The sequence below is a fragment of the Haliotis rufescens genome, unplaced genomic scaffold, assembly GCF_023055435.1.
Source record: "Haliotis rufescens isolate VD_foot unplaced genomic scaffold, xgHalRufe1.0.p SCAF_2, whole genome shotgun sequence".
Taxonomy (NCBI): Eukaryota; Metazoa; Mollusca; class Gastropoda; order Lepetellida; family Haliotidae; genus Haliotis; species Haliotis rufescens.
In genome coordinates, this window is record NW_025963890.1 from 17,008,435 (window position 1) to 17,028,095 (window position 19,661).

The 19,661-nt window shown below is 40.0% G+C and overlaps 1 protein-coding gene across 6 annotated transcripts in view; it reads left to right on the forward strand.

Moving 5' to 3' along the window:
• The window catches only part of LOC124135653 (contactin-associated protein-like 2), a 189,794-nt gene that overhangs the window by 56,839 nt on the left and 113,294 nt on the right, over positions 1-19,661 (forward strand). For all 6 annotated transcript variants that reach the window (XM_046501090.2, XM_046501096.2, XM_046501095.2 and 3 more), the window contains exon 2: positions 12,079-12,433. In XM_046501090.2, coding sequence (XP_046357046.2) covers positions 12,097-12,433 — 337 coding nt within the window. In that variant the 5' untranslated portion in view covers positions 12,079-12,096. The remainder of the gene's footprint in view (positions 1-12,078; positions 12,434-19,661) is intronic.

The following is a 19,661-nucleotide window of genomic DNA, read 5'->3' on the forward strand; positions in this document are numbered from 1 at the left end:
TGGGGTATTCATGTTAAACTGCGGCATGGTATCTCAGTGAGCTAGCACTATAAATCGGCATCAGTCCGGACTAGTACAAGCAGCCACACACACACATACACATGCATGCACGTCGCTATATAAGTGCAATAATCTTGGACGCGACGTTAAACCCAATTTCACCTCACCCACCTCGCAACCTCAGTGCAATGTATAGGACACATCCTTGATGTTACCAGTCATGTATTCATTCTTCTCTTGATTCTGTTTAAAGACATGGCAGTGAAGACTTCTTTCTTTTCAAGAACCTCTTACTCCTTTGGCTGTTAAAATTCAGAGGATTCATTATGGTCCAGTTGATAACTAAACCTGTCACGTAATCTTCTGTGATGAAGTCTAGCTTTTTGAAACTTCCAAACAGTTACTTGAGTGTCTAGAACTGGTGTGATATTCCAACATTATCACCAGCTTCACTGTATATCAATCGACATGGAAGGAGTCACGAAAGGCGCATCTCAGTGATTCGTACAAAGTCCCAGCTAATGTGTTCGTATACTAGTAGTTGTTATTTCAGGATTACATGAAAGAAACATTCATGAACCATTTCCTTGAATAATACCATCCATATCATCAAAATGGTCATGTATTCATCTTGGCTCATTGAAATGAGTGAGTGAGTGAGTATGGTTTTACGCCGCTTTTAGCAATATTCCAGCAATATCACGGCGGGGGGACACCAGAAATGGGCTTCACACATTGTACCCATGTCGGGAATTGAACCCGGGTCTTCAGCGTGACGAGCGAATGCTTTAACCACTAGGCTACCCGACCGCCCCTCATTGAAATGAAAGCTGACTTCACAAACATATTTTTATTGAGAGCCAAATAGTTGAATACATGGCATTCCCCTCCGCCATATGCCATGTGACCTGAACATTGCTAAAAATTAACTTTAAACCTCAACTCGCTTTAAAGTATGTACTGGGTACATGCAGATAAAAATTAAAAGAAATATCTTCATCAAAAAGTCACTAGTGATTTGATCCATTTCCGAGACGAATTATGAGATAATAAATGTTAACACAAAATATGCACCTGATTAGGGATGGCCTCAGATTTGCTGTCGATATGACAAGAACTTGGATGACAGATCAGGCAGAACCAATCCTTCCTCTGCATGGAACAACAGTAATTAGTGTCGGGGACTCTTCCTATTGTTCCAGGGAGTGTCTTGATAATGTCATGCCGACCTCCACTCCTAGGATCTTCAGAAACTGTGAACAGATGAGAGGGAAGTCGATGTCACTGGGTAAAATGTTGAAGTGTCTGCTCCTCCATCGCACTGTTGTTCGTTTCCGCTTTCAGGTATGGCAGATGGGCTGCCGTCTATATATACGATGTGACATTTGTAAAGTGGTTATTTACAACAGTAGACTGCATGGGCTTGTTGAGTAATTTGTATTGATTGTGGTGTGGTGTGGAGATTGGTATATTAATGTCACATTGACATGCTGTGGCGATTTTTCATTGACAAATGGCTGTGTGTAGACTGTGACAGATCTGGGCATGGCTGGTTGATGCAGTAAGTATGCAGATGTTGTCCCATCAGTGCACGAGGGAATCAAGATGGGACTCTCAAGCACTTTGGGTGCCAGACACCGTGATTGCCATTTCAGAAAATCACTGGCCATAAAACGTTTGTTTTTGATTTAGTAGGAAGGAGCGAATGAAATTGTTCGTATAGAGACCAAATTAGAATTGAAATCAATTAACAATTATCTTATATCGTGTTTCAGCTAATGGAATGTATTTTTGGAAAATTGACATTAAAAGACTTGATTTCTTATCAGATTCAAGTTTTAAAAGACACTCATACATATTCCTAAATTTCCTGCCAGGAAAATAATACTCAAGGACGTTAATAGTTAAAACTAGAACAAAAATGGGACCAAATTTGGAAGTTTATGTTTTTGAGATCTATTTGATGTGGAAAAACCAATATGACATCTTTTATCCTTCATATTTTGAAATAAGTTTAATGTCAAAAATAAGGGGAAACCAAACAGGGTATTCTTCTGAAAATAAAAATACAAAGACTTGGTTTTTGCTTATTATGAGACTTTTGGAGGTCAGAATACTGCCAAGGACCAGTCTGTTAATTAAGCTTAATTGTGATATGGACCCGTGAAGATCTGGGGTAGAATAGGTCTTCAGCAATCCATGCTTGCCATAAAAAGTGACTATGCTTGTCGTGAGAGGCAACTAACAGGATCGGGTGGTCAGGCTCACTGACTTGGTTGATGCATGTCACCCTATCCAAATTGCGTGGATCAATGCTCATTATGTCAATCACTGGATTGTCTGGTCCAGGCTTTAATATTTACAGACTGTCGTCATATAGCTGGAATATTGCTGAGTGTGGCGTTAAACAACAAACAAACAAAACAATAATTGCGATATATGACATATTTATTAAACTCTCAGTTATATGTTGCTAGGGTTAGCTTGAGATGTTAGCTTGGTTAACACTGATGCTGTGATTGATGGTGCACATCAGTGACTAAGGGCAAGTGTGTTGAATGTTAGATGACTAAGATGCTGTACTGACAAAAAATGAGTGCTTAGAATAATGATACTTTAAAAACATAATCCACAGATATTAAAAAAAAAAATAAGGGTGCAGTTTGATCTTACTGCTTTAACAGACTGAGGGTTGATAAGGTATAAAATTCTAAACATTTTTTGTTGTGTGCAGAATGAATATTCAGAAACAGTTTAAACAATATCATGTTTCGTATCTCTGCCTGACCCAAGAAAACAACTTGATGTGAGTATTTAAGTTAATGTTTTTTCACGATCTTCTGTTTGCCTTACAGCAGTATTCACACAAGATTCCTTTCTTCAGGTGCATTCAGAATTTAGGTACCATTCTGGGCCCTGTTCCACAAAACGAAGTCAAAAGTCTATGTCAAAGTATGGTAGTTAAGATCACCTTGGCGATACGATTGCTTTGTGAAATGGGGCCCTGAATTGTCAGTATACAAAAGTATATCTCAAGTCCCTTGCCTGCCCTTGGTGCTGGAAGCAAGTGGCAGTTTCACGTAGCCTAAAATACGCCTAAGTGAAAGCCATTATTCCAGTGCCTGTGTAAGGGGTCTGTACCCAGTGGGGAATAAAAAATAAGAAGCCAGTATTTTAAAAAGATTAAGTGTTGGTTCGGAAATTTCTGTAGAAATTCATACATATTGTATCGGTAACAGCTTGGGGGATTTCCTTTCATACAAGGATAAACCTTTTCATCAAGTATTTTGCCAGTGGGAATTCCTTTTGTTAACCACTGAAAGATAAAAAAAACAAAGAATTTAATGTTTTATGACTTTCATTAGATGGAAACTGCAGGCACATTTCAAATTAGATATCAGAAACCTGCAATATGAACAATTAATGTTATTCACAATGGGAATGTCTTTAATGTACCCAGAAACCCATGCCCACTGTTATTTGTTTGGTCATAATGGTTCAATTTGATATGCTACATTAGACATGTTCCACTTGTTCATCAGAGAAATATTGCTGGTACCTTGGTAATTGCTGTTCAGGTTTTGGTCAAGTTGACCAGATTCCCAGGACATGCCTGTACCTATTCTGGACACCAGGTGGCATTAGCTGTATAGTCATGAAGTTCTTATGTGGGTTCAGGTACATCTAGTGTTGCTCACATTATCATATGGGTGTCCCTTGGGGTTGCTTGGAAGGTGGATGTTTCCGCCAGTAACCATTGTTTGTAGGTGGCTGAAATGGGGTCAGATGTCATATGGCTACTTGGTGCCAACCCCTTGGCAGAATAAGTTCCGAGTATTTTGTGCTTGTGTCCCTCATCGGATTCCTGGAACAAGTATGTCCCCTGTAGCCCATAGTTGTGTCTACCAGCTTAACTCCTGTGGCAGAATTGGTTCTCAATAACCTATGCTTGTGTCCCCGAGCCAATTCCTGTGGCAGAATTGGTTTTCAGTATCCCATGCTTGTTTCTCCCAGGTGATTCCTGTGGCAGAATTGGTTTTCAGTATCCCATGCTTGTTTTTCCCAGGCGTTTCCTGTGGCAGAATTGGTTTTAAGTATCCCATCCTTGTTTCTACCAGGCGATGCCTGTGGCAGAATTGGTTTTCAGTATCCCATCCTTGTTTCTCCTTGCTCAACTCCTGCATCTTCCCAAGGCAAGAGAGTTATCTGACTATAAAAGTCCAGTTTCCAGCCAGCCGAACTAGGCAGGTATTATGGAGTTATATTTTGGCTAGACTAACGAGTGAGTCTATGCATAGTCCAATCAAAATCGTGCAACGAAATAGAAATCCGGTTTGTAAACTGTAATGCAGATTTCAGTCGATTGCAGGATTTGCAAAGCGTGTGCACTGCCAACTCGTTGTCAACAGATATTTTCCAATTCTTTTTATGTTTTTAATCAAGGTGCTCACATGATTTGATGCACTTTGCGATGTAAGACCCGTTTTATCACAATATAGATTTTGATTGTCGATCAGATCGTCTTGACTGTGCGCCGCCATTTTGTTTGAAGCAAATGGAAGTGATGCGAGAGGTGGAATCTGATTGGTCCATAGGAGAGGCATAGAAGGGACATAACTTGTTATAGCCACTAGTGGCGCTAAGATCGAGCCCAGGTATTCCAGCCTAGTTCGGCAAGGGTGGAAACTGGACTTTTAAAGTCCGTTAACTTTCCTGCCTCTGGAAGATGAACTTCTGTGGCAGAATTGGTTCTCAGAAACCCATGATGGTCTCCACAAGATAATTCCTGTAGCATGATGGGCTTTCTGTACCCTATGCTTGTCTCCCTTTGGGTTTTCAGTACCTCATGCTTGTCTCCCCTTGGGTTCTCAGTACCAGTACCAAGCTTCCAAGCAGCACCTTCGTTACACTCTCGTTAACATCGCTGCCACCAGTGTGGGCACAGCCGTTACAAGAATCTTGAAATTTGCCCTCTTACCCCAAATGTAGTAAAGTTCATACTTTTGTTTATGTCTTTGGTAATGCCATCATTGTGAATTTTGAAAAGGTTTTCGACTGACCATATTTCCCAGATGAATTTAACTTCTTGTTTGATCAAATTGGTTCGATATTGCAGACGAATGGAATATCACCCAAATTCCCCTTACATTCTTACTATGTAAATTTGATGATAGTTGAAATGAAATAGAAATCCAAATTGACAAACACAGAAAATATTTAGTTAGTGTAAATTTATTCGGCCCAACGGCAGTCATCGCTTGTTTGTTAACATAACGGTCATTTGGTTGCGAGTTTTGACTGGTGGCAGCGATAGTACAGATAGCTCCGTGACTGGGATGTCACTGTGAGGAGCCTGTCTCAGTACCTCATGCCTGTCTCAGTACCGGTCAGCCAGTGGTTTACTTGCTCCCATCATCATGACATCGGTCAAGCCATCAGTATATTGAATTAACTCTTTACAGGTCAAGAGTCTAATAGTGTGCAGCAGCATTAAGCTTTTTCAGTACAGTTTCTCTCTTTTAGAAGTATGAGATAGACTGACTAGAAATGCTGCCAACATCGGGTTTGCCCCACCCAGAATTGAGTATTCACAAGCCACCATGATATGACTCTGGTGTAAAACTTTCACTTACTCATTGAATTTTAATATAGCAGACATGACATTCCTATCCACAAGTTAATGAAAACGTGAATCAAGACAACTTTTACATCAACCAGGGGCGCTTCATCCAATAATGTTCACGTTTTTTTTGTCTGGGCCTATCAGAACACCATCTCCAGAACACGAGGCATGCACCACTCAAAATACCTCGGGCATCACAGAAATGTGCAGCACTGCTGACATCAAGGTGATCATGTTGATCATTGACAGTCGTTGAAGCACAGGCATTTTGATGGGTTAATCTAAAGTGAAGGCCAAGGTCACTGCAGCAGATAGAAAATCAATCATGTTGTGATGAATTCAATTTTTTGCGTGGGTGTGTGGTTTCAATAAAAGCAGAGGGTTATCTGTGAGATTCTGTTGTTCCTCTGGTCACAGACAAAGGCATTTTTTTTATTTGTACAGCACTTGATATTTTTTAATAGTATATTTATTTTGTTACATACAATCTCTTATGACAAAAGCAGTGTTTCTTATTGGACACTCTCATATTGTCACATTCAAGCACCCTTTAGCTATTCTTGGATAGGGTTTAGGCTTTCCTGGGCTTTATCGAGTTTAGGATCTGTTTAATTGATTACCGGGAATCTGATACTGGAAAAGTGTTGGCGATAATTTTCAATGAAATTGTTCATAGCATCATAGGAGAACTGGTCCAGTATGACAGGGTAGTAGTGTGAAGCTTGAGTCTGCTAAAATTCAGTTTAGTCTTGTAAGCTCAGCTAATAATAGTCCATATAACATCACTAAAGTAGGGATTTCGCAAGAGACAAATGGCAACGATACACTTTCATGATTTGATCAAAATTCTTCTATACCTCTACCAAATTTGAAAAATAGTTCTAGGACATTTTGGATGACAGTCAGTCAATGTGTAAAACCCTGCTAAATAGATCCAATGAAAATAGTTTTGAGAATCAAGTTCAGACTGGAACTGACTGATCGGTTCCAGCTCTCCTGAACCCCTCCATGTTTAGTGGATAGATCTTCTGCCTGGAGAGAGGAAGGTTGGTGGTTCAACTCCCCCAAATTGTTTCCTGTCAACTTCCTAGATTCCCAACAAGTTCCATGTTTCAGTTGGATGTAATCAGTGATTATGTACTGAATGATCTATTAAACAATAGCATGATAGGTAGGCCGTTAATGTGTCGGTGCACGCGATCACTGACTGACTGACCTCTGCCGAGTCCAGGGCAGTTTGGTGCACTGTCAGTGTTTTATATATGGAGGTAGTTCAGTGGTGGTGTGGTGGGAAACTAGTATGACAGGAGTTGGTGTCAAGGTGGGTTTAGTTCAAAATGCTGGGTGATGGGAATTCAGAGTATGCTGGTATGTTACATTTTCAGCACAGGGACAGTGGAGAAGGAGTGCGAAAATTGTATTAATTTGTTATCTAGATCTGAGTTTTGTTGCACAAATGTGCGTTGTTTTGGCTGCAGTCAGCAATATTCTAGATTTTCACCATTATCACAGTGGCCTGTAAATAATCTAGTCTGTGCCAGGCAAACCGGTGGTTGATAGCATGAGCAATGATCCCCTTTGTTTCGTTGCGATCATACACTCAAATCACCTGAGTCGGCTCTTACAACAAACATGAAGAGTGAGGACCTATTCTGACCCCAAATCCATCACCCTTATAGATGTACAACCATAATCATTTGTAGCCTTTGATGTCAAAGGATATGGCCCCTTCTTTGAGGTGGGCTCTTTGTACAGCATTCTCTATATCTCCAGGTATCTCTAGTATCTTGGTAAACCTACACTAAACCCTGGATCAATTCCCTTCAGTTTTTGCAATCTCAAATTATCCGCCCTTGATTTCAATTTGCCAATTTAATTGGCTATGCTACTAGGTCTAACAAACCAATCAGAATGCGAGTTACAAACCAGCCTCAATGTTGGGTTGGCGATATCAACAACATCGCGCCCAGTCCATTGATTATGATCGAGTTTGCGAGAAATTCAACATTGAAAAACTGGCTGACTCTCAAAAGAAAGCCCTCAAAAAATCTTTTTTAAGGAAAGGATGTCTTTCTCTCCATTAGTACTGGCAGTGGTTTTGGTTTCTTGGTAATAAGAGTTGCATCCTTTACTCTTTCCCATATGTCGATGTTTGATTGGTCAGTAAAATGTTAAAGAAAATCAAGGGTGGGTATTTTGCGAGAATGGATCCAGGGGATAGTGTAGGTTTACCGAAATGCTTGCCCTGGAGATATAGAGAATGCAAGTAGAGACAATGGACTGTATCTCATCTCCAGCACAAATTTCCATTTTGTCTGTTACCAAATTTGGACTAATGAAGAAATAAATAACATCTATTTGTAAACATAACAAAAAATGGACCTGTCTTACATAACATTAGTTATTATTAATGATACAAAATGTATGAATGTGAAAATGAGCTGTCCCCTAACAAAAGCAATGTAAATCATAGTGAGCTTGCATCTGTATACATTTAAGTCATCGTCTATGTTCCAGTAGTCTGTGTGGGTAAGGGGGCGGTCGGGTAGCCTAGTGGTTAAAGCTTTCCCTCATCACGCCGAAGACCCAGGTTAGATTCCCAACATGGGTACAATGTGTGAAGCCCATCTCTGGTGTCCCCCGCCGTGATATTGCTGGAATATTGCTAAAAGCGGCGTAAAACCATACTCACTCACTCTGTATGGGTAAGTTTTGAATCCCATTTTCCTCTAGTACTCCAAATAAGTCTGGTTGAAATATTTGTTATCTGCTTATAGGCACTTCTTCTCAAGGATATCATGTCAAGCCTACATCTGTCAGCATAGAGCCAGGTCAATTTGGTCAAATACATTAGTTTCGAGATCTTCCAGGAAAACAGGTTTTTAGGTCCCTCTCGTCCATAAAGTCAGTTTAGAATGGAAAGATCAATGTGATTGAGAACGTAACAAACACCTTTTGATTATGATTCTCTTTGTTTCATCTTCAAAGATAATTTTTAAAGATTATTTTTGTAATTAATTTAGATTTTGTTTGCTGATATAAGAAATTGTAGAAACCGAATCAAAGGAAAAGCTTCAGTTGATATGTTTCCCCCCCCCAATAGAATATTTATGGGTTTTTTTTGGTATTTGATGCCTAATCTTTAAAAGTTTTCATTACTGGTTTTAGTTGGGATATGCCTATATGAAACTTTTCATCGTGCACACAATTAAATACAATAAAACGAATTCCTGCTGACAGGCTGCTGTAATGTGAAACAACGGCATTATTGATCTTCATGAAGTATATTATTTTTGTCTACAAAATGCTCCAAACAAAGCCGAGGCCCTCAATCGATGTCTCAGCCTTTGATAGTGTTTACCTTTTCCATTGTGTAACGTTCCCTGGAAGGCGGGCCAATTTACTGTGTCATCCAGGGGACATTCTTCTCCTGATCCCTGCACTCTACCTGGTCAGAAACGAGAGCCCTTAGACCATTTCTTGTGATGGGAGAGGATTTGGTATGTACGTATTGTTGGTAATGTTGTTAGCATAAACCAAGGGCAGCCCTTGCAGTCAAGCAAGGCTTATACTGTGAATTGTGTCCTAATGCTGGGGTATAACGTTTCACTTTTAGCCCTAGAGGATGCTATGCTTAATAGAATAGGTCTCCAGAAATCTGTTTTTAGATGACTGAATGATTGAGGCGGGCGGCCTCAGTGATTTAGTGGATTGTGTGCCATTGTTCCCTGATGGTGTGGATATTTGCTCCTAATATCAGTCACTGGTTTCTCTGGTCCAGACTTGATTACTTGATTGCTGTGTCATACAGCTGGAATATTGCTGTGTAGAGTTAAACAACAAGCAAACAAATTCACGTTCAGTGTCATCATGGCAGCCATAGTAGGTTAGTTTTAGGTGGATGCAGCTAAGCAAGGGTCATTATTCTGACATCATATGCATGAGTAGTGTATGATGTTAAACAAGTGCAGCCACCTCATGACAGTTCCAGAACGTGCTGGGGCGCTGGTGGCCCAGTCTGAGGGCATGCCAGCTAAAATCATGGGTTTGAATCCCGGTTCACCTCGATTGTGTTTTAAGTTTGTCAGCACCATACCTGTGCTCGTGGGTTTCACCGAAGTGGTAAACGTCTGAGACCTGCATCACTTTAGGCTTTCCTCCCACATTAAGCTGACACACCGTGATATGACTGGAATACTGTTAAAAGTGGTGTTAAACCCAACTCACTCACTCACTCACTCACATAGTGGCAGATTAGATTGGGTTTATGGTGACCAAGCAAGGATGATAATACTGATGAATTGTGTCATATGAATAGGGTATGAAATTACACAGAAACAGCTGGCTCCAGACAGATTCAGAAGGTGTCTCAGGTTCATGGTGGCAGATTAGATTTGGTCTGTAGCAGCAAGGATAGTGATACTGATGAATTGTTTCATGTTACTAGGGAGTGGAGTAACGCATGTGGGTCAGCTCATGATAAGATGACCTTGACTCTTGGATGGTTTGGAGTTTAGTAATGTTTCAGCACCGAGTTGTGTTGTGCATTTCAAGTAGATATGCAGAGAAATAGGGTTAACATGCATGCTTGAGTTAGTCTGTCAAATGAGGGGACACGGGTGGCCCAGACGTCTAAGGCCCGATTCACTGTGCAGAGTTGCGTCCCTTGAGCATTCCAGAAACCTATGATTGTGGGTTCGAATCTCAGTTCGCCCCGATTATGTTTCTAGGTTTGTCAGCACCATACCCGTGCTCGTGGGTTTCACCGAAGTGGTAAACGTCTGAGACCTGCATCACTTTATGCTTTCCTCCCACATTATGCCGTGATATAGCTGGTATAGTGTTAAAAGCGGCGTTAAACCCAACTCACTCACTAGTCTGTCAAATGTAAAGGGTATTCTGAAATATTTTAATATTCAAAGTTGAATATGTGCCAGGTAAATTCTCATAGATGTCCTTTGTGAAAACATAAAACTCTGTGGTGCTCTAAAATATTTGGTATGCGTCTGCCAATTACCAAGTGTAAAATAGTGTACTTTCTAGACATTAAAATTTAGGATCTATACATTTTATTGCGCCGTCCGGGGTCATATGTATTCTTAGGATGAGATGAACAATGTACACAACAGGTGATTACTGAGTAATTATCAGGGATGTTCGTAACCAAGACATAACTGCCAGTTTAGCGCTGCAAGGCAGCAATTAGTGGGTGACCATGCTTTTAACCTTTGAGCAAGGTTGAAATATCTGCTTATGTTGACGCAATGCATTTTCAGTACCATAATTGTCAAAATTGAGAAGGAATCGAGTTCATGAATCAGAACACTGGACCTGTGACAGTTTGTGATCTTTTTTCACGTTTTTATGTCAAAACCATGTTGGATAGAAATAGTGGGCTGTGATCACGTGAGTTTCAAACACTCAGGAATTTATTTGAGTGTTATAAACTGGCCATGCGACCAAAGCGTTTAACAAATCTACCATATTGTTTACATACAGACATGGATTAGATGTTGCCTGTCAAGGATTTAATGTGGGAAAATGTGAGATCCCATTTCATGCTGAGAGAATTACATTACTGTCATATTCAGATGTATTCAAGTGGAAAGGTGGGAAAGAGATGTGGTTCTAGTGTTTGGAATTTGATTTCTACCTGAAATCATCCAAAAGCTCTAAAATACCATTAGCAGTATCCAATTGCCCAGTATCCCATCTTACACTGGAGTTGGTTTACAAGTGGGACGATTATTAAACTCTCAAACAGGGAAGAGATTCATTTCTCTCAGCTCTTCCAGGCTCACTGTTCAAGTTGAAGTTTGTATTTGCCCATGGATACATTTAACATGTGGCATTCTACTTCAACGACTAAGGATTATATTGTCACAGTCTAGGGCTAGATAATGAACTGTGGTTATGGGATGGTGTTTGTAGTATTTAACATTGCAGTAAGCAAAATTGTGGTCTAACCTTTTTATTACAGACCCTGGTAAAGTGGCAACCCCATTTTGCAATGATTACTGCTAAGAATGCTAACATGTTAGAAAGTGACATGACTCCCCAAACTTGATTGGTTTATCTAGAAACTTGTTAATCCGGACAATTACTGTGGGAACCTGACCATGCGATAAAACAGGATTTCAGTGTACATTTGTACTACTCAAAAGAAATTAAGGAACACCTGATTTTTCATATGGCTAGGGTTAATCTATCAGGGTGGTTAAGAACACCCAATATAATCATATGACTATAAGTAATACGCATGCCGATGACCATGGTCATATGAAAAATGCAGGTATTCTTTACCTTCTTTTGAATAGTATATATCATGGTGGCCTGAGAATTATGAAGATTTGAGCCACAAAACAAATGGTTGATAGCAATGTCATGTTGATTCCCACCTGATACAACACACGTATTTGACCACATGCTATAGCCTACTTTGGTTTTATTTTCAGATAATGGTTTGATACAGGATGCACCCGCTGTTAACCCTGTGTACTGTGGTACTGGGACTGCTGGCCTTCAACACACGAGGGGTTAATACTGCCAACTCCACCACCTGGACCTTCAATGGATTAGCACACATCACCTTCAAGCCAGACTACCAAGATGACCAGAGCATTCATCTCAAGTTAAGATTTCGGACAAGACAACCGAATGGATTATTGTTTTACCATTACTTGAAGAGTTACGATGCCAAGAAATTCCCGCTGTTGAAGAGCTACGAGTTGTTCGCTGAAATACGTCAAGGCTATGTGCGAGTTGGGAGTAACTTTAATCAGTATTCAGATGTTGTTCCAATTGGATCAGGTGAGTTTTTAAAACCAATTTGTCCTTTGGGATGGAAACTTAGAGTAACTTCTTTCAAAATGTCATTACAATAATGGACATATTATCAATGCAGTACATTTATCCTGTTTCAGGTAATTGAACATATCTTGTGCTCAAGGCTCATATAAAACAGTTTCTTTTGCATTTATGTACATGTTGATATAATGTGACATTAATGCGTTTTGTAAATGGTAGATCCAGTGGTGATTGTAGTTTCTTTGCCCAGTTTCCTGACCTTATTGATTGATTTTGAAATGAAATGACCCAGTGGGTGCGTGTCTGGAAGCCAATTACAGAATTAGGTCTTGTGCAATACATACTAGGATGTAGACCCATCAACAGGCTTTGCTTCTGGTGCAGGCGATGACTTTTAATTCCACGATGATTAAAGAGAATTTGTTAGTATAGCTAAGTGGATAAGGCATTCACTTGCTACTCTGAAGAGACAGATTGAGTTTCTCACATGAATACAATGTGCGAGACCTAGTCTGGGGGCCCATCTTAAGGATTGCTGACATAAAGCCAAAACAGCCTATAACACTACCCCCTCACTCCCAACGATTAGAGGGCACAGGTGGCCCAGTTGTCTAATGTGCCACACTACACTGTAGAGAAAAGCATCCCTTCTGTTCTCAAGAAACTCATGATCTTGGGTTTGAATCCCATGTTTGTCTTGATCTTGTTTGTCTTGTTTCTAGGTTTGTTGACCCGTGAAGATCCGGGTTAGAATAGGTCTTCAGCAACCCATGCTTGCCGTAAAAGGCGACTATGCTTGTTGTAATAGGCGACTAACGGGATCGGGTGGTCAGGCTCGCTGACTTGGGTGATGCATGTCATCCATCCCAACTATGTGGATGGATGCTCATGATATTAATCACTGGATTGTCTGGTCCACACTTGATTATTTACAGACCGCCGTCATATAGCTGGAATATTGCTGAGTGTGGTGTTAAACAACAAACAAACCCACAACCAAAAATCTAGGTTTGTCACCACCATACCTGTGCTCGTTGGTTTCACTAAGATGGAAAGCACCAAGGACCTGCATCATTGTGCAGAGTTGCATTCCTTATGAGCATCAGCAAACTTTGATTATGGGTTTGAATGATATTCAGCCTTAATATGTGTCTGGGTTTGTCAGCACCATACCCGTGCTCTTGGGTTTCACCAAAGTGGTAAACAACTTAGACCTGCATCATTTCAGGCTTTCCTCCAACATCAAAGTGACATGACGTGATATAACTGAAATACTGTTCAAAGCAACATTAAACCCATCTCCACTATTGTGTGGATCAATGATGTCAGTCACTGGACTGTCTGGTCCAGACTTGATTTTTTGCAGATTGCTGTCATATTGCTGAGTGTGGTGTAAAAAACAACACTCACTCACTCACTCACTCTCACTCACTCACTCACTCACTCACTCACTCACTCACTCACTCACTCACTCACTCACTCACTCACTCACTGATATGCTATTCAAAGCAGCTTTAAATCTAATAGCTATCGACATGTACACATGTTGATCCCTGCATGTACCATAATATTTATTATGCACTAAAATCGCTGTATGGAATCGACCCAAGTCCCTTGGTTCATATAAGTATTTCTGTTAGCTCACACCTTGTGAAAATCACCCGCTCATGATGTCTGACAGATCCCTTTGCCTACTGACAGACACATCTAAGTTTCAACACTTAATGAATTTTGTGTCGATTCATCACAGTGGAGCAGATAGCATGATATCCACATATACTACTTCCCTATCAACTACCTCAACGATAGCAATCAAGACCCATCTTCAGAAATGTCTACAAAGCTCAGAATGAGTTAGATATTGGGCATCAAGGCTTTTTAACAGATTCAATGCTTATTTCTATTGTTGTATTAAATAACTGGAAACAAACATTGAAATTCAGCAGGCATCATTAGGAAATCCAATGGTACTCCAGATGTTGGGAGGCAATTGGTTTGCCTATCAGCACAGTTGGTATAGTTGTTAGGGAGCAATTAGTGTGGGCCCACAGGCGTTGTCTGACCAGCAGATCCTCAACAATTAGTGTGCACTGGACCTACATTCTGTGGAGGAATTACTTATTCATAGACTGTTTTCATGTCTCCTGTGAGATTTGCAAGTGTTGATGGTTCACACCTGGCTACATCGCTGGTTAAGCCAGAGGGATTGCCATTTACATGTTTAGGTCGAAAACACCATTTTTCTTGTAACACATCTTTCAAAATTAGAGTCAGATGTAAGCATTATGAATCCAGGTCAAACAGAAGATTAATGTATCCTTGGGTCAATATGATTCGAAGCTGGTAGCTTAATCATCATAATTTGTGACCCTGCCCCCATTACTACAATACTTTGATACACCTGCGTCCATTCTCATCAGAACGTCTTTTGAATTTTAAGTACAAAATCCCCAACAAACTTGCATCTGCAAAATTTCAGCAGTCAGACGTTGTATGATTGCTTTGTGTGGGAAAGCCGTAAGAGTCATAAAAAAATGTAATATGTAAACATACCAAATACTTTATTTTATTATTAGTTGATTTATATCAGTATTTTTTTTAGTCAATATATCGATAGAAGAATTTCAAATCAATAACATCTGTCTAATGATAACAGTGGGTTACTTTTATGACAGCTTGCATTCATGATTTATCATGTCATAAGCAGAGGGGCAGGCAGTGTCTTCAAAGGATTTCACTCCTGTTAAGACATAAGGGCTTGTCTAAACTAATAAGGATGGACTGTTTGCAGAATGTAAAGGGACATCTACAGGAGGATAGGAAGGAGATACACAATCTGAAGGGTCATTTCCTAATTGTGGAAGGTAGAAACTATTGCCTTGAGATTGTTGGGAAATGTGCCCTTCTACACTCGTCTCATAGCCCTAACTATTAATAATGAGGTCTTCTAACACCAAGACCTTGTGAAGCTGACCATACAATGATTAGATCTATGGCACCATTCAGACTTCTGAGTAGCAGCTAATTTCATTCCCCTAGTTTCTCACTGAGACAGGTTCCTTTGGTGAGATTCTCTGGAAGAATTGAACATTTGTCACCTTTGAGAATGAGAACAAGACTTATACTTTTTTCCATGAAAGTGGACGAAGACAGTTATCATATCCTCTGTGAAATGATCCGTGGTACCATTCAGGTCTCTGGGGGAACTTGTAAGGGAGGGAGTGAATGTTGCTGAACACACTTAGGCAGCTATTCTAATGGCGGCGATCAAGTGCAATCATCCTTATGTTTTGTCATTTTGATTACCAGGCTTGAAAATTCATCTTTAATATGTCTGATTTCAGTTTTGGAAATAGGGCTTGCCAAGCCACACAAGACTAGCAACATTCAACACAATTTGATATGTTTAGCAAGAATGAATGTATCCCCACGTATTGTACCAAAACGTTATGTGCAGGCTAGCTTTACAACGCTTCTGAAAATATGAATCTAGCATTTCTAAGAGCGACTAACTTTGAAGGCCAAAGCTACGTAGATAAGTCTGTTAGATGATTTCACCTGTCCATTTCATGTAGTGACAAATCCATTCATCCCCTCTGGTACCAGATGACTTTTAGGGAGTTTTATGGTTGGCAACCATCAACATGATATATAATTGTTGTGGTCAAACAGGTCTGTAAGGATACAAATTGTGGCGATACACTACATATCCAGAATGGTCACAGTTTAATGCTTGTCATGTTAAGGAGCCGTATTCTAGGACAAGTATCGCTATGCCGAGTGTCTCCTTTGGCATGCCAGAAATACATGATCAAAGTTTGTATTTTCCCTGATTATGTTTCTTAATTTGTCAGCACCATCATATAACCCATGCCCATGGGTTTCAAGAAAGTGTAAACATATGAGACCTGCATTACTTCGGGCTTTCCTCCCACATCAAGCTGACACCATGATATAACTGAAATATTAAATTAAGCTAGTGAAAAGATCTCTTACAGACGATGGCGCTAAGGATGGCGATTTCATTTCTTACCCTGAAGCAATCATCTTGTGCACTATGAAGCAACCATTTCATGAGTATTCCATTTTTTGTTAATTATTGTGTTCCTTGGCATTGTGTTCGAGTTCGCCGTCTGAACAGTACCAGGCAATGAAATTATCACACGTCTCATGTCTGAAGTGTTCATTATTCCACGTGTTTGTCATGACGTATTGTGGTTTATTTGATGCCAAAAGATCATAATGTTCCACTTGTTTTGATGTATAATTGATATGGCTGTTGTGTTACAACTGATCATGGTGGAACAGATGGTTTGTGTCATGTTTAATAGTTCTGAAATATGAGCCTGTTCATTTTGTGCCTGTTATTAATTATGGAATATGTATCGAGTTTCCGTTGGAACATTTCAATGTGTAACTTGTTGAAACAAATGCCTTTGCATGGAAGAGTTTGTGTATTATGTTAATTGGGGCTTGGATAATTTATTTATTGCCTACTTTATGAGATCATTAACAATAGGAGAGATGAGCCGCATCTTGTCATGCAGTTTGTATTGATTACAAATCATCTCAAATGGTGGCACAAAACACAATGTGGCACCATCTGTCCCCCTGATTAACAACATGGTTTGGTCCAATGCTTTAATGTGGACAGTCCCATTTGTGAATTGAGGGGTGGAGAGCAGGTTACCTGAGACTTTGGTGTAGTCACAACCACCTTTCACAAAATCTTCAATCTGCTGCTGGACAATCAGTTTTTTTTCACTTGTCCGCAAAACATATTTGGAACAGACATGACACTTGACCATACTCATGTCACTGTGACCTACCATTCTTCTCCTTTAATATCAGTTAGGAAACACTGACTTGTAAGTGGTGTTGACCACTAATTGACCACTTGTCAGCAATGACATGTCCTTCTGGATGTTTCATTGAGTTGATCCTCCTGGCTACCAGAGTCCTTGTTCATGCAGTGGGAGCAGTTACATCATTTCATTCAAGGACGCACTGAATTCTCACATGTTAAAGAGCTTGTGCCAGCAGTTTCTCTTTGTTAATGATTCATTCAGCATGCACTTCAACCAGATGAATCTGAATGTAAACGTGAGGTCCATATTGCGCACGTATCCTCAACACCAGGCACTGACACTTGCCAGCCCTGCTCCATGTTCTTGTATGTGGAGTAGTTTATGTATATATGCTGTGTTCAAAATTCAGGGGTGAGAATCTTCCACAAATTTCCGTGAATTTTAGTGACCATAGAGTTGTTAAAATCTGATGGCTTCTCGCATAAACACCTCCAAATTATGGACCACGCTTCATTGCAAAGAAGGTTCATCTGAAAAGGAAAAATATCCCTTCTCATCCCTGAAAATTAAGAATGAAAGTCAATATGTTCTTTACCACGGTATTCAAAAGCCTTAATTTGGCAGTCCGGCTTTGAAAAGGTGTTTTGTCAGTTTGGTCTTAAAATTGGCGACTAACAGGATCTGGTGGTCAGGCTTGCTGGCTTGGTTGATGCATGTCATCGCATCCCAATTGTGTGGATGGATGCTCATGATGTCAATCACTGCATTGTCTGGTCCAGACTCGATTACTTACAGACTGCCGTCATATAGCTGTAATATTGCTGTGGCGTTAAACAACGACAAACAAACAAACAAAACTCTCATTCTGATTCTTTGTGTTTGTGGAAAGACCTGCAGCTGCAACCCTTCAGAGTTTCTTCCCACATCAAACTTATGTGTGAAGTACTGTTGAAAGCAATATTAACCCATACTCACTTGCTCATTCATGGATGTATGGCCTGTTCCACAATGGCCTTTCCTCCCACATCAAGCTGACATTCTGTGAGATGACTGAAATAGTGTTGAAAGCAGCGTTAACCCCCATTCACTCACCCAATGCTACATGTGTACCTTTAGATTGTAATGGGTGTCATCACCATTAACCTACCCATAGCCTTAGGTCACAGCACTGTCATCAAGTCAGAATTGAGAAGATTTGTATCACTACATTGACTAAAACATGAAAGGGTTTTGTAAATATTTTGGGGAACTTGATCTTGCAGTGAACCCTGTCAACACTGATTCAACCAAGACTTGCTTGGTGATGCTTGAAAATGTTTAGCCAGCTTTTGTTGCTCATAAGTAAAAGAACTCCAACCTGTTTTCAATAAACTGAAGCGTTTCTAAGCTTGGTTAAACCATGAAACATTTCACAGGGTGGTGCCACAGTAATTATGTTGTGATGCACTGAGACCGATATGACACATCGTTTAAATCCATTGTTTGATTAGAACACATAATATGAGCTGTTTTTGACATTTTTTTCCTAGTGTAAATATTAAACATATGTTTCATTTACTTGAATGAATACCTTTTTGGGAGTTATAAATACACCACAAGTATAACATTTGGTGTAAATCTTTAAAACCGTATTTGACCTGAATAAGCCCCCTTCTGTAGAGCCCTAACACAAGTGTAGTGGGAAGTGTGGAGGCAGCACAATCACTGTGCAGAGTAAATGTGTCCCTTTAGTGTGCAAGAAACCTATGACTGTCCATTCCTATCACAGATTCTCCCTGATTACATTTCAAGGTTTATCAGCATCTTACCTGTGCTGGTAGGTTTTCCCGAGGCAGGCGTTCGGGTAGCCTAATGGTTAAAGTGTTCACTCGTCGCTCTGAAGGCCCTGGTTCAATTCCCCACCTGAGTACAATTTGTAAAGCCCATTTCTTATCTCCCCCGCCATGATATTGTTGGAATATTGCTAAAAGAGGCGTAATTCAAAACCCACTCACCAGAGTGGTAAACATGTAAGACCTGCATCACTTTGGGCTTTCACTCACAAGAGTAGTGAACATACGTCTTATGAAGTTTTCCAATTGGATTGTAACTTATTGGGATGAATACGGTACATCGTTTTCTTCATTGGTCATTGTAAATTTGATTTCTATTTTGTTCCTGTTCTTGCCTTCTCCTGTTTGTGTTCCATCATTGTTGAACATTGCCTGTCAGATTTTGAAACTCATTGTATTAAACTGCCAACTACACAGTTAAATCATAATGGCAGGGTTAAAATAAGATCACAGTGCCTTAAGGGCACATTAGAAATCACATTGTGTTAATTTAACTTGACAATCATGGGGGAAATTATCAACACATGAACATAATTTAGAATAATGTTTTTCTTTCTTCACTGAACAAGTTAATGAATGTCCTTGCTTTCG